At 40.3% G+C, this 16,475-nt stretch overlaps 1 protein-coding gene across 8 annotated transcripts in view; it reads right to left on the bottom strand.

Moving 5' to 3' along the window:
• Pfkfb1 (6-phosphofructo-2-kinase/fructose-2,6-biphosphatase 1) overlaps window positions 1-16,475 on the bottom strand; it is a 53,666-nt gene that overhangs the window by 17,238 nt on the left and 19,953 nt on the right. For 4 of the 8 annotated variants that reach the window (NM_001435552.1, XM_087599100.1, NM_001271063.1 and 1 more), the window contains 6 exon segments: window positions 1,687-1,808; window positions 4,738-4,794; window positions 5,212-5,286; window positions 6,337-6,403; window positions 7,363-7,456; window positions 15,081-15,206. In NM_001435552.1, coding sequence (NP_001422481.1) covers window positions 1,687-1,808; window positions 4,738-4,794; window positions 5,212-5,286; window positions 6,337-6,403; window positions 7,363-7,456; window positions 15,081-15,206 — 541 coding nt within the window. 8 annotated transcript variants of the gene reach the window in all.

Below are 16,475 nucleotides of genomic sequence, written 5' to 3'. Positions count from 1 at the left end.
AAACTTGCCATCATGCATAAATAGCATAAATGTCTATTAATGGAGAAACAAATAAAGTTGGCTTTCTCTATACATCTTCTTTAGTCCCAATGGACTCATTAAAGAGTAACAGAAAGAAACAAAACCCAACAGTGCTCCTCTAGGTGTTCAGAGGCTTCCGCTGGGGAAGCCTCCATCCAAGTCTGGAGGCTTTCTTAATGTCATTCTTTCTCTTCAGCCCCCTTCTTTCAAGATCTCTTCATTGTATGCTGTTAGCCCACATAGTACATTTGTAGAATTTGAAAAGTCCACACTTTTCTCAAAGCATAAAGAACCCCATTCCATCACATGCCTTCCTGAGAGAAAAAGGTGTATCTTTGATCAGGGAGCATGTAAAGTGAGTAATCTGTGAAATTAAACATGAAGGACATGGCCCTTGTGCTGAATATGCAAGTCCCGTTTGATATTTCTTATGATAAAAGGATGTCAAGAGGTAAAACCAGGCTAAAATATGGAAAATGCAGGCATTGTTTAGTGTAGAACGTGTTGATGATTCGCTGTGTGTCCGCAGGCAAGCCTTTGAACTGAATCCTGGTTGTCAGTTTTCAAAACTATGAACTGGCATACTCATCACCTTACATGGCCATTGGGTAAGACTGAGACGATGCTTTTAGACTTCTTAGGGTATTGATGACCACTTGCATCCCTTTTTATACTTCGAGCTTTTAAAGAATATTGGTATCCAGATTCTGTTTTCATTGGAACCCATTTTGAAGATTGTGAGTTTCTTTGAACATTTTACATCTAAAGTCACATCTGCCTTAAACTGCCAGCCAGTACTTCCCTATCTGTAGCTAGTATTATGAAAGAAAATTTTTTATTTTACTGCTTATACATGGCATTGCTTATTGCTTATATCTCTCTATATGCAAGACTCTATAGAAGCTACCCAAGGACAGAACCCATCCTACTTGTCCCTATTTCCGCCTTCTGCATGCAAAGCAAAGCTTCCAAAGACTTGCAGATTGAAGAGATATATGAGGGTAACGAGAAGAGAAATGAAAGGAGGCAGAATATATGGTTAGACTTCTGATGCACCTCTGGCTTGTGGTGGAAGGCTAGAAGTAGTTTTAGCTTCCTAAGATTCACCTTCCTCCTTTTGGAAATTTATGAAAATCAGGTCTACTGCAGCTACTTTTATGGGGATACTGTGGAAATGTGATTAAAGAAAGAACGGAATCTGTTTGGGTGCTGAGGTACCGTCCACGTGAAAAGAGTACTTTTTGCAATAACAACAGTAATACCCACAGAATAGAGGCATTTGTTCTTAGAGGGCAAAGTCCTAATCTGCACGTATAGCACAAGAAGGCACAACTCTACTCATATGGGGAAAAACATACACGAAATAAGCTATCTCCAGGGAAGTATATGTAATTTAGATCTGAAATGGCAAAATGTGTATCCAAATAGGCAAGTGGTAAGAGATAGCAGTAAGAGGCAATTTGAAAAGTATATGAAGTGGATGAATGCTGCCCACATCAAGGTAACACTGCCTCATGGAAAGTTGGACTGAAGGGAGTCATAAAGACATAAAGTCCCACTTCTGATATTATAGATAGAAAAGGTAGGGCCCTTAAGAGGACATTTCCTTAGGTCCCATAAGATATGAAAACTGGACTAAGGCTCCAGGAGGTGTTGGGCTCTTACCTGTCCAATTCCTCATCCAAAGGTTGGTAGTTGATCTCATAGCACTCTATTCTCTTTAGAAAGTCTTCCAAAACCTTTTCTTGGTCACAGTCTATGTAATCAGGACTACCAAGTTTCACTTGCTGTGAGAAGGTGGGAAGGAAAGAGAGAGAGAGAGAGAGAGAGAGAGAGAGAGAGAGAGAGAGAGAGAGAGAGAGAGAGAGAGAGACTGAGAGACTGATATTATACTTGCGAATGACCTTCATAGACAACTATCACACATCCCATTGCAAAGGCAAGGAAATGTAGTTTGACAAAGGGTTTTGCTTAAGTTGGGCTGTATGTTACAATCTATTTACTCCAGGAACACATTGCTTAAAAACATTTATAAGAAGACAGGAAGGTGTGATACAGAAGTATCAGATGTTGTGACTTGATATCATAAAGGCTCTTGTGTAATTAGTCATTGCTGAGAAAACAGGCATGCTGTTGTTGGATTTCTCAAAGGCTGGCATCTCCTAATCCCCAGTATTGACCTTCTCCTCCTATATTTCACAGTGCTCCACTCAATCACTTGAGCCTACAAGGAATCTCACTTGCTAGCAGGAACTAAGCCTCTCTAACCTCCTTCTAAATAGCCATTTTTTCCTATGCTCACTACAACTTTGTGACTGATTGCTGGTATTCTTTTAAAGGAATTCCTTTAAAATGTTTAATTCATTATATTATTATTATTTGCATTTACATGTGTATGATGTAGTATTGGGGTACATATGCATGTCATGGTGCATGTATGGAAAACAGAGGACAACGTTGTGAAGTTGGTTCTCTCCGTCTACCTAACTATAAGTTCTGGGGATAGAACTCAGGCTATTAAGCTTGTGTGCCAAGCAGCTTTACCCACTGAACCATCTCCCCGGCCCAGAAGGATATTTATAAAATGCATATTTGACAACAGGTGTTTCATATCTGAATTCTTTCACTATTTCCATGTGGCTTTTAAGACTAAGTATGAACTATTTCAGCAAATAGATCATGACATCTCGACTGCCTTTTACTACCACCTCTTACTGCTCTCCTATCTGGACAGACATTCTTGCCTTATCAGGTCTAAACTATTTATGGTTCCCTGGAGAGACCATATCTAGTGTATGCTATTCCCCATTTCAATTCTTTACATGTAAAAACTCCTATGCATCTATCAGGATGTGGCTGCTACCTCTAGGAGGCCCTTGAAGGCATACCACCACATGTAAGGTGGGCCCTCACCGCCATGTTCCTACAACCTTCCTTTCCCCCTTACCGCAGTTCTAATCTAAAGTTCTGTCTATATATTTGCCAGTGTCAGTAATTAGACTGTGAGTTCAACAGAAGGGATTTCAGTTGTTAGATCCTTAAAGCTCATAATGGCTATCGAGGTATACAGTATCACCTGTATACCTGAATCAATAAATGGATGGATAATTGAGTGGATAAAGAGACAAAAGATCTGAAGATGCTAGATATCCCAAGAGATAGAAATAGGAATGAGGGGTAGAAGTTACAGGGAGAAAAATTTCACTTTGATTAGTGAAATTTCACTTTGAAATTTCAAAACTTCACTTTTGAAATTTTTAATTCGCTATTAGACAAATACTTGGATGATATTTTAAGTACTTGATGAAAGGTTGAAAGAGATGGCCTTTAAGGTCTCTTATGCCCTTTAACTCTACTAATTTGAAGGGGCAGGGAACAACCAAAGTTTGCAAGTGATCTAATTCTGGACCATGCAGTTCGAAGTCTTTTTTTTTCTTTTTTCTTTTTTTTTCCGGAGCTGGGGACCGAACCCAGGGCCTTGCAGTTGCTAGGCAAGCGCTCTACCACTGAGCTAAATCCCCAACCCAAAATATTGCTGATTCCTCTGATTCCTCTGTGCGTCTTCTTTTTCTTTTTCTTTCTTTCTTTTTTTTTTTTTTTGGTTCTTTTTTTTCAGAGCTGGGGACCGAACCCAGGGCCTTGTGCTTCCTAGGCAAGCGCTCTACCACTGAGCTAAATCCCGAACCCCCACTTTTTTTATTTACTTTATGTATATGAGTACACTGTTGCTCTCTTAACACATACCAGAAGAGGGCATCAGATCCCATTACAGTTGGCTGTGAACCACCATGTGGTTGCTGGGATTTGAACTCAGAACCTCTGGAAGAGTGGTCAGTGCCCTTAACCACCGAGCCATCTCTCCAGCTCGAAGTCTTAAAGTAGCAATGATTCTGGTGCAAGATCTTGGGTATAATGCAGAACATGGGCTTTTGTGAAAGACAGACAAGCCTGGGGTACACTCCTACCTACTTCCATTTTTTTTTCTGAGCTGAACCACCCTTTGCCAACTACTCTTTGTTCCTCAGTTTCCCCTCTATAACAGGGAAAGAATCTCTAACATGAAGGTTCTGTGAAAAAAATTAGAGTCGAGCCTAATGGTTGATGCATTCTAAGGGCTTTATATACGTTGGTTTCATGTAACTTTAAAGGAACATAAGGGCTCTATATATGCTGGCTTCGTGTAACTTTATAGGAACATTGTGGGCATGAATGTTCTTCTTATACAAAGTGGGTGCATCTCAGGGAAAATGCTTTCTTTAAGTTTAGTAGTCTTTTAGGTATGACCCAGGCCTAGGACAAAATACAGAGGATTAAAGGCTGGGAGATGACTTAGTGGGTAAAGAGCTTGCCACACAAGTATGAGGATCTAAGTTCAGATTCCTTAAATGCACATAGAGCTGAACGTAGTGATATGCATCTGTAACCCCAGTGCTTCTACTGTAAAATGACAGGTAGAATACCTTAGAAGCTTGAGGGCCAGCTAGCTTAGAACATACAACAGAGAACAAGAGACCCTACTTTAAACAAGGTAGAAGGTGAGGACTGACACCCGAAGTTATCTCTGACTTCCACATATATATAATGTCATGTGCATTCCACATTCATGTTAAGAACATATATGCATAATATATGTGTACATATATATATATATATATACACATATATCAATGCTTATTTTGCAAAGAATAAGGAAGAAAGATAATTGGTGTTCCTTACCTTGATGTTTTCTGCAATGATTTCGGGGTCATTACAAATAGACTCAATAAAGAAGACCTATAAGAGAAAAAGAGAACCTTCCATCAGGGCATTATGTTTCCTGGGAGCTAAACAGGATTACCCATTCTTGATAGCCTGAATCATCCCTAGGGACATTAGTAAAAGCAATGCTTTCACATAATGGTTCTTTCAGAATTCGGACTCCTATGCAGCAGCCTAGCTCTAATTGGATTGCCCCAGACTTCTGCTGACTTTTGGTTCTAACATATGTTTCTCCTGACTCCATCCTTGCCACCTCAGTGTCAGTCTGTCGGTAATCATCTTCCGATATCTAATGTGGCACCTCCCCTGTTCTGTTCTGCTGAATCTAAATCTGAAAGCTAACTGACACGGTGTCCAAATTGGCTGTTCTAAATGCCCTGCTTTGGACTGCTTTGAATTTTGTCTTAGATAAGCATGACTGTGTCACTCTACCTTATAACCATGTTCCTTAGCAAACTGTAGAATCAACGATCGTCGTTCTCTGGTAGTGTTGGTGGCATCAAAAACCTGGAGACATATAATAAGAGAGGCTTACTCTCAGTGTAGCGTTGATACAATCACATTCTTTGCTCACTCTTTTTCTAAGTGGAGGGGGCAGAACTTCAGAGTCTTAAAGAAAAAGAAGGGCTTGGAATTTGATTTCGTCACTTTCAAAAGCACTCATTGAGACCATACTATCTGCTTAGTAATACACTCTATGAATGTGGGGTTTTATTAAAATCATTTTCTAGGTCAAGTAAGAGGCCTCGAAAGACAACTTGCTCTGACAACAACCATGCTTGCTGTTAGAGCAATAGTACAGCTTGCTTTCCAGATTGAGTCCTTTCCTTCTTAAACCCTTAGAAACTCCCAGGAATAGGGAAAATTCCCTATCCTTAGCACCTGAGAAGAGGCTATTGCGTATTTGGTGATCTCTAACCTGAGGGTTTAAGATATTACATTGCCGAGATATATAAGCAAATTTCAATTTAGAAAGAAATGTATTTCACAGCTTCTGTTCTGCACTGTATAGAAGCTCATGGAGTTACATAGACTTTGGGTCTTGTTATCTTGGTATAGTATTTGTATTTGTTTGCAATGATTTTTAATAAAAAAGTTTATAACATTTTGAAAAAAGGAACGAAAGCAATATTTGTACCATAGTCTTAAATTTTTGTACCACTGAATCTTGATGGCAAGTCAATGAAACACAGGACTTAAGGGTATGGATTCTATAATTATATAATCTGGCCCTGCCACAAACATATTTTTTTCCCGGAGCTGGGGACTGAACCCAGGGCCTTGCACTTGCTAGGCAAGTGCTCTACCACTGAGCTAAATCCCCAACCTCTTGCCACATACATATTATACCACCCTGGGAAATAATTTTTTCATGGTAGTTCTTTTGGTATCTAAAATAGAGGATAATAATGTCACATTTCATGGGGTAGTTTGAATTAAATTATTAATATAAACAAAGTACTTAGAATAATATATACCATAACTAAGTACTTAGCACATATTATCTACTTTCCATACAAACAGATAGCCTGAGGGGGAAAATGGAAGATTATTTACCGCAACATGACCTTCCTCGCGGCTGAGATACTTATGGACATCCTTTAGGGCTGCTAGAGCACACTGCCTGAAAAACAGAGAAAGAAGCAGAGAATCCCTATCCTCAGGATCAGTTCCTCTCACTGCAGTTCTCTTACAAAGCATCTCTCTGTTGAACATCTACATAGTTCACCTATCCATCGAACATCTAGAACGGTGCCCTCTGTTCTAATAAAGGGGTCAGAGTTGAAACTGGCTCTGTGTGTATGCTTAGAAGCTGAACATGAGGAGACATGCCCAAGAAAAACTGAACAATGAAATCACCATAGTTTTAGGGATCTAACTGTGTGCTACTGGAGCTAAAGCTGAATTGGTTAATGTACATGGGTAAGGCATAGGGATGGATGTGCTCTTTGAGTTAAAACGAATTCTTGGCATAGGCAATATTTTAAGCACAGGTATAACAGTGATAATGTACTTAGGTTTCAGCAAAATATTTCTTATTGGTTATTGGGTTCTGTAGTGAAGACCCAGATAAGAGGTTCAGAGCCAGGTTGCATCTACAAGTACTTCCAAACACATAGGTAAAAGAGACTTTAAAGCTGAAGTGATGAGACAGAGACTGAAGCTTGGGAAACACTCATCTCAAGTGCGAGGAGAAGATATTCCTATGCTTGCTTACCAGAAATACAGGCCTGGAAAACCTTCTTGAGAGAAAATGGCTATGACTAGAGCAGATGTTGAGTAGGCTGACAGAAAGACTGGGCACAAAGGCGTTCAACTCATGGCCTAGGCTAACTATGAAATGTGACCCAACACAGACTGTAAACTTCCTTTAAAATTTTTGAGAATTTCTGCATTTTTCCCTATTCATAACTTGACTGAGGAATTCTCAAGAACCAATACTGTAGATGGCTATGCTGGGTTGTAATGTCAAAAGTATGGACACCCTGGAAAAGTGGGTTTCTCTATACCACTCTCTTATGATATAAAGACAGGCCCCACTCAGCCAAGGGGCAGTACAGAGTCTTAAATACTGTTACTTACTTCCTGATAAGCTGGGCCTCTGTGTTGTCTGGGCGAAAGAATTCATAGTTCCTGTAACTCACTGCCTCTCGTCGATACTGACCTAAATTAAACACTGAAAACAGAAAACGCTAGTGAAAATGTTGGGAAGGTTGCAGTGGCCAAAAACATGTTTCTGCTGGAAGGAATCTCAGAGGTAGAAGGTATAATTTATAGCTGGAAAATGTATATATAAGATTTCTCGCTCTTATTCCCCTCTTACTTCTCTCTTACTCTTTGTTCTTCGCTGCTCTTACCACCTTCCCCATCTCCCAGCTCAATGTGCCCATCACTGGCCACCTTTCCCCTTTTCTCTCATTAAACCTCTCCACGTGGAAAAAAAATAGATTTCACATTATGGGTACCAGCTAATTTCCTCCCTCATATCAGTCCTGCAAAGTAGGGGTTAACCATTTCACCTTTACCAATGAGCAAAGTAAAGCTCAGAGGTGTAAAATAGCTTTCACAGTTAATAACTGGCAATCAAAATTCAAACCCAGGCCTGCTTGATTCCAAGCCATTTTACTTTATTATAAATTCCAACCCTTTAAATCTCCTATTCAATTGGGAAGATAAAGAAATGAGATGCAGAGAATAAAACAAGTTACCCAAAGTCAAATCCAGAGTGAATTAATAATGTATACAGACTGGGTCTCCTGACTCCTGGCTCCCAATATTATTTTACCATTTAATATCATAAGGAAAAACCTAAATGCAAATTTCTAAACAGCACTTGCCTGTTTGTAATGGGGGGAGAACAGAGAAGGAATGGACAAAGAGGATACTCAGCCAAAGAAACCATGCTTCATAAATTCATTTGTCCAACAAATAATTTTAGGATAGTGTAGGGGTTTGAATAAGAATGGCTCCCATGGGCTCATTTATTTGAAAGCTTAGTCATCAGGGTATAGCACTGGGCACTACTTGAGAAGGATTAGGGGAGGTAGCTTTGTTGTAGGAAGTCTCTCACTGGGGACTGGTTCACTGGGGACTGGTTTTGAGGTTTCAAAACACAAGCCAGACCCGGTGTCTTTATCTTTTCCTGTGGATCAATATGTAGAACACACAGATTATTCTCTAGTACCATGTCTACCCACATGCCGCCATGCTTCCCACCATGATGATAATGAAATAGAACTTTGAAACTATAAACTAGATGTAATGAAATGCCATCCTTTATAAGAGTTGCCTTGGTCTTGGTGTCTCTTCACAGCACTAGAACACTAACTAAAACAAATGCTCACTCTGTAAAGTGAGATAGAACTTCTAGGTCACACAAAGAGGAACCAGATTTTTGTGAGGGGCCCTCAAGCAACTCATAAGTACAAAGTCAGACAACAACCACCTCAGGGAAAAGGAGAGCTCCCGGAGAGTCCTTTAAGTGCTCCATCAGAGACAATATCCAACTATGTTGGAGAGTGAAGGGGAAGGAAAAGGAGGATTCCTTTGGGGTTAACTTAGAATATCTTAAAGAAAGCAGTATTTGAACAAGGCCTTTTAAGGCAGGTGTCTCTTACTGGAGGGTATGAGGGTGAGGGTGGGAGCAAGGACAGTATAGGTAGATGACAAGTAGGTCATCTACCGACACTACTTAAGCATAGGTATAACATCTGTAGAAGGGAAAACATGTTTTGAGAGAAGGGGTTAACCAGGCTAGGGCCTAAAAAGCTAGAATAGGTCAACTGTGGATAGTCTTGAACAGAAGTAAAGGGGCCTGGGCTCAAATCTGCAGCCCATTGGAGACTACAGGTATTACCAGTCTTGTAGTTTGAAGTTCATACTGAAGGCCTATGTGAGTACTAAACTTGAATAGACAGAATAAAAGGGGGAATCAGGACAGAGACCCATCAGCTATTATGCCTTATACTTCTTCATTCAGTAGAAGCTCCCTAGGCTTGTCATTCTGTATTAGAGTGACTCATTCCTGTCTTTGCTTTGTCAAATGTTCCCTTCTTCCCACAGGATCCACCTCAGACATATTCTTATCCATGAAGCTTTGGGTGCCTGTCAGTCAGCAATTCCCTCTGTGAGCACCATCAGCACCCTGTCTGAGAATTTCTAGTCTGGCCTGGGACTTGTTATGTATATATACCATTCAGAGTTAGAACCCTTCAACGACAGGACATGAGTCTTGCCCATTTTTTATTTCTTCCCTAATGCTTGGCATGGGTTTTGGCACACAGATTAATTAGACAAAGTGAAAGAGGGACAAGGAAGGATACACTGGGGGAGGGGATATTTGATGCCCAGTGGAAATCCACAGTAGAGTGCATGTTTAAATCCTAGCACACGAAAAGAAAGTAAAACAGAAGGCTTGATGGAAATGAGGGAGGGGTTACTAGATAGAAGAGAGTACATGTAGTACCCAGAGGGTTGCTTTGCATTGGAGAGCCTTCTAAAGGGAAGATTTGGTCTTAACACTAGTAATTATTTTTGCATATTTTATTTATTTACATTTCAAATGTTATCTCCTTTCCTGATTTCCCCTCTGGAAATCCCCTACCACATCTTACCCCCACCTGCTTCTATGAGAGTGCTCCCCCCACTCCTACCTCACTGCCTTGGGATTTTCCTACACTGGGGCATTGAGCCTTCAAAGGGCTAAGGGCCTTTCCTCCCATTGATGCCTGAAAGGCCATCCTCAGCTACATATATGGCTGGAACCATGGGCCTTCTATGGGCTTGGTGGATTAGTTCCTGGGAGCTCTGGGAGGACCAGTTGATTGATATTGTTGCTCTTCCTATGGGTTGCAAACCTCTTCGAAACTATCAGTCCTTTCTCTAACTGCTCAACTGGGGAACCTGTGCTTAGTCTAGTGGTTGGCTGCAAGCATCCACTTCTGTATTTGTCAGACTCTGACAGAGCCTCTCTGGAGATAGCTGTATCAGGCTCCTGTCAGCATGTACATCTTGGCATCCTCAATAGTGTCTGGGTTTGGTGACTGTATATGGGAAGGATCACCAGGTGGAGCAGTCTTTGGACGGCTTTTCCTTCAGTGTCTGCTCCAATCTTTAACTCCTTATTTCTTCCCTTGAATATTTTGTTTCCCCTTCTAAGAGAGACTGAAATATCCACACTTTGGTCTTCCTTCTTTGTGAGCTTCATGTGGTCTGTGAATTGTATCTTGGGTATTCGGAGCATTTGGGCTAATATCCACTTATTGGTGAGTGCATAACATGTGACTTCTTTTGTGACTGGGTTACCTCACTCAGGATATTTTCCGGTTCCATCCATTTGCCTATGAATTTCATGAAGTCATTAATTTTGATAGCTGAGTAGTACTCCATTGTGTAGATGTACCACATTTTCTGTATTCATTTCTCTTTTGAAGGACATCTGGGTTTTTTTCAGCTTCTGGCTGTTATAAATAAGGCTGCTATGAACCTAGTGGAGCATGTGTCCTTCTTACATGTTGGAGCATCTTTTGAGTACATGCCCAGGAGTGGTATAGCTGGGTCCTCAGGTAATACTAGGTCTAGTTTTCTGAGGAATAGCTGATTGCCAGGGTGGTTGTACCAGCTTGCAATCCTACCAACAATGGAGCAGTGTTCCTCTTTCTCCACATCCTTGCCAGCATCTGGTTATCACCTGAGTTTTAGATCTTAGCCATTCTCACTGGTGTGAGGTGGAATCTCAGGGTTTTTTTCATTTGCATTTCCTTGATGACTAAGGATTTTGATCATTTCTTTAAGTGCTTCTCAGCCATTCAGTATTCTTGAGTTGAGAATTCTTTGTTTAGCTATGTACCCCATTTTTAAAAGGGTTATTTGGCTCTCTGGAGTCTAACTTCTTGAGTTCTTTGTATATATTGGATATTAGCCCTCTATCAGTTGTAGGAATGGTAAAGATCTTTTCCCAATCTGTTGGTTGCCGTTTTGTCCTATTGACAGTGTCCTTTGCCTTACAAAAGCTTTGCAATTTTATCAAGTCCTATTTGTCGATTGTTGATCTTAGAGCATAAACCATTTGTGTTCTGTTCAGGAAATTTTCCCGAGTGCCCATGTGTTAAAGGCTCTGTCCATTTTCTCTTGTATAAATTTGAGTGTATCTGGTTTTATGAGGCAGTCCTTCATCAACTTGGACTTGAGGTTTTAAAAAGGAGATAAGAATGGATCAATTTGCATTCTTCTACATACTGATCACCAGTTGAACCAGCACCATTTAGCTCCTTTGTCAAAGATAGTGACCATAGGTGTGTGGGTTCATTTCTGGGTCTTCAATTCAATTCCATTGATCTACCTACCTATCTCTGTACCAATACCATACGGTTTTTATCACTATTGCTCTGTAATACTGCTTGAGGTCAGGGATAGTGATTTCCCCAGAAGTTCTTTTATTGTTGAGAATAGATTTGCTATCCTGGGTTTTTTGTTATTCCAAATGAATTTACAAATTGCTCTTTCTAACTCTATGAAGAATTTTGTTGGAATTTTGATGGGAATTGCACTGAATCTGTAGATTGCTTTTGACAACATGGGCATTTTGATTATATTAATCCTCCAATCCATGAGCGTGGGAGATCTTTCCATCTTCTGAGATTTTCTTTGATTTTTTTTTCTTCAGGGACTTGAAGTTCTTGTCATACAGATCTTTCACTTGCTTGGTTAGAGTCACACAAAGGTATGTTTTATTATTTGTGACTATTGTGAAGGATGTCATTTCCCTAATTTCTTTGCCTGTTTATCCTCTGAGTAGAGGAAGGTTACTGATTTGTTTGAGTTAATTTTATACCCTGACACTTTGCTGAAGTTGTTTATCAGGTTAAGTAGTTCTCTGGTGGAATTTTTGGTGTCACTTAAGTACACCATCATATCATCTGCAAATAGTGATATTTTGACTTCTTCCCTTCCAATTTGTATCCCTTTGACCTCCTTTCCTTGTCTGATTGCTCTGGCTAGAACTTCAAGAACTATATTGAATAAGTAGGGAGAGAGTGGGCAGCCTTGTCTAGTCCCTGATTTTAGTGGGATTGCTTCAAGTTTCTCTCCATTTAGTTTGATGTTAGCTACTGGTTTGCTGTATATTGCTTTTACTATGTTTAGATATGGGCCTTGAATTCCTGATCTTTTCAAGACTTTTATCATGAAGAGGTGATGAATTTTGTCAAACGCTTTCTCAGCATCTAATGAAATGATCATGTGGGTTTTTTTCTTTCAGTTTCTTTATATAGTGGATTATGTTGATGGATTTCCATATATTGAACCATCCCTGCATCCCTAGGATGAAGCCTACTTGATCATCATGGATGATCATTTTTTTTTTTTAATTTGGCCAACTGATTTTTTTTTTACTTTTTTTTTAATTAACTTGAGTATTTCTTATATACATTTCCAGTGTTATTCCCTTTCCCGGTTTCCGGGCAAACATCCCCCTCCCCCCTCCCCTTCCTTACGGGTATTCCCCTCCCTCCCCTCCCCCCATTGCCGCCCTCCCCCCAACAGTCTAGTTTACTGGGGGTTCAGTCTTAGCAGGACCCAGGGCTTCCCCTTCCACTGGTGCTCTTACTAGGATATTCATTGCTACCTATGAGGTTAGAGTCCAAGGTCAGTCCATGTATAGTCTTTAGGTAGTGGCTTAGTCCCTGGAAGCTCTGGTTGCTTGGTATTGTTGTACATATGGGGTCTCGAGCCCCTTCAAGCTCTTCCAGTTCTTTCTCTGATTCCTTCAACGGGGGTCCTATTCTCAGTTCAGTGGTTTGCTGCTGGCATTCGCCTCTGTATTTGCTGTATTCTGGCTGTGTCTCTCAGGAGCGATCTACAATGGATGATCATTTTGATGTGTTCCTCAATTCAGTTTGTGAGAATTTTTTAGAGTATTTTGCCGTCAATTTTCATAAGGGAAATTGGTCTGAAGTTCTCTTTCTTTGTAGGGTCTTTGTGTAGTTTAGTTGTAAGCATAATTGTGGTTTCATAGAAGGGATTGGGTACTGCTCCTTCTGTGGAATAGTTTTGATAGTACTGGTATGAGGTCTTCTTTGAAGGTCTAATAGCATTCTGTACTAAACCCATCTGGCCCTGGGCATTTTTTGGTTGGAAGACTTTTAATAACTGCTTCTATTTCTTTGGGAGTTATGGAACTGTTTAGATGGTTTATCTGATCTTGATTTAACTTTGAAACCTGGTATCTGTGTAGAAAATTGTCCATTTCATACAGATTTTCTAGTTTTGTTGAATGTAGGCTTTTGTAGTAGGATCTGATGAGTTTTTTTTAATTTCTTCAGTTTCTGTTTTATCTCCATTTTCACTTCTCATTTTGTTAATGTGGATACTGTCTCTGTGCCCTCTTGTTAGTCTGGCTAGGGGTTTATTTGTCTTGTTCATTTTCTCAAAGAACCAGCTCCTGGTTTGCTTTGTATAGTTCTATTTGTTTCTACTTGGATGATTTCAGTCCTGAGTTTGATTATTTCCTGCCTTCTACTCCTCTTGGGTGTATTTGCTTCTTTTTTGTTCTACAGCTTTTAGGTGTGCAGTCAAGCTGCTAGTGTATGCTCTCTCCAGTTTCCTTTTGGAGGCACTCACAGCTGTGAGTTTTCCTCTTAGCACTGCTTTCATTGTGTCCCATAAGTTTGTGTATGTTGTGCCTTCATTTTCATTAAATTCTATAAAGTCTTTAATTTCTTTATTTCTTCCTTGATCAAGTTATCATTAAGTAGAGCATTGCTCAGCTTCCTTGTATATGTGGGCTTTCTGTTGTTTTTGTTGTTACTGAAAACCAGCATTCGTCTGTGGTGATCTGATAGGATGCATGAGATTATTTCGATCTTCCTGTATCTGTTGAAGCCTGTTTTGTGACTGATTATATGGTCAGTTTTTGAGAAGGTACCATGAGGTGCTGAGAAGAAGGTGTATTCCTATGGTATCCTCTGCCCCTGAGATTCTCTCTTCTATGTCTTGTGTTCTGTTAGTGATGCTTGCATCTATTACTCCTGATCTCTTTCCTATGTTTTCTATCTCTAGGGTTGTCTCCCTTTGTGACTCTTTATTGTTTCTATTTTCATTTTTAGATCCTGGGTGGTTTTTTTCAGTTCCTTCACCTGTTTGGTTGTGTTTTCCTATAATTCTTTAAGGGATTTTTGTGTTTCCTCTTTAAAAGCTTCTACCTGTTTATGTGTTGTCCTGTATTTTTTTAAGTGAATTATTTACGTCCTTCTTAAAGTCCTCTATCATCTTCAGGAGATGTGATTTTAAATCCAAATCTTGCTTTTTCAGTATGTTGAGCTATCTAGCACTTGCTGTAGTGTGAAAACTGGGTTCAGATGATGCCAAGTATCCTTGGTTACTGTTGCTTTAGGTTCTTGCTCTTACCTCTTGCCATCTGGTTATCTCTGGTGTTATCTGGTCTTACTTTCTCTGACTGGAGCCTGCCCCTCCTGTGAGCCTGTGCTCTTATGTGTTTCAGCACTCCTGGGAGACCAGCTGTGCCAGTGTTAACTCTAGGGCGCAGATGGAGACCAAAAGGCAATACTACTAGTTTTTCTATGCCTAAAACCCAGCCTGGTATTAGGTGGAGAATATTTTTCATGAAATGTATGATTTATAAGTCCATCATGATAGTTGTAGCGTAGTTGTAGACATGGTTTTAATCCTAGAAAGTAGGGTATACAGCATTTTCAGGATTGAACGTTTTAGCCTTCCACTTTTCCCAATTTTCAGTTAGTGGCCTGTCATGGAGGCATATGGCAATGATTTCTGAGACGTACCTTTAGTTGGTGTTCCTATCCAGTTGAGATAGCGTGTGAGCTTCGTAGAGATGTAGGTCTTGCCTCGAGCTGGTAAACCCACCATGATCACCATCGTGGGAGAATTAGTGAACTGTGGTATGGAGGCTGGAAGACAAAGAGATCCTCAAAATCTTATCTCCATCCTGAGAAGCTCTTCTGCCATTAGCTTGGAGATATAGGGTTGGAAACCATATTGCTTCCCTCATTATGAGTGGGAGGGCAAAGCTTTGTGAAATGGGCGTCACAACTTTCCTTAGGCTCATCAGAAAATTGAGGTTGTGGTACAGAGAGCTAACTTAAACTTGGAAAAAAAACCAGGCATCTGAAGAGGAAAATAGGACCCAGGCATTTCTTAGTTGATACAGAAACTCATGAACAGCACACTAACTCATAAGAAAGCCAGATAAAAATGACTAATGAATTGCTAAGGCTGGTTGTGGGCCAATAGGAACCTTAGAAGGACTGTAGACACAGACAATTTTACATATTTATTAATCTTCCTCCAGATGGTGACAGAGAAGATTGGGAAAAATCCTGAGAAAAGTATTGCATAGAATTCTGGCTTGGGGAGGAGGACAGAACAATATCCAATGTTCAAATTATACCCAGAAAGTTTTCTCCATGTTCCTGTGAGGAAAGCCTTACTATTAACAGATAGGCAATAAACTGTAGCTTGAAACCACTGGTGGTAACTTCTTACACCTGGCAGCTAATCCCTCTCAATCTAACCCATTTATCCTGGAACTCGGGCCAGATCAATTTACCTTCTCTCACCTGGGAGGGAAAAACATTTCAATCTGTAGAAGGAAGGGAAACAGAAGTTCAGGGCACTGATGAAAATTCTCTGAAGTGGGAAGAAATACAGAAAATGCGCTTACTCGGCAGGAACATGGAAATGTGCTAGGGCTACTCATTACATTTGGAGGCCAAGGACACTTATGATGGTCACACCTCCGATACTCAAAGTAAGACTGAGACTTGCTAACATACAACAACTTAGTTCCCCATTCCCCATGCCAAAGTAAAGAGCTTCACATATGTAGCAGAGGATGGCCTTATCTGGCATCACTGGGAGGAGAGGTCCGCGGTCTTGTGGAGGTTTGATGATCCAGCATAGGGGCACGCCAGAGCAGTGAGGCAGGAGTAGGTGGGTGGAGGAGCACCCTCTTAGAGGCAAAGGGGAGGGGGGATGGGATAGAAGGTTTGTAGAGGGGATACGGAGAATGGGGATATCATTTAAAATGTAAATGAATAAATTGATTAATAAAAGAAAATACAACAAAAGAAAAGAATATGGAAGGGGTGAAGGAATGACGCAGGAGTTAAGAGCAATTGCTGTTCTTGCAGAAGACCCAGGTTTGGTTCCTAGCATCA

The sequence above is a fragment of the Rattus norvegicus genome, chromosome X (genome assembly GCF_021556685.1).
Source record: "Rattus norvegicus strain SHRSP/BbbUtx chromosome X, alternate assembly SHRSP_T2T, whole genome shotgun sequence".
Lineage (NCBI taxonomy): Eukaryota > Metazoa > Chordata > Mammalia > Rodentia > Muridae > Rattus > Rattus norvegicus.
This window is presented reverse-complemented; position numbering and strand designations above follow the sequence as displayed.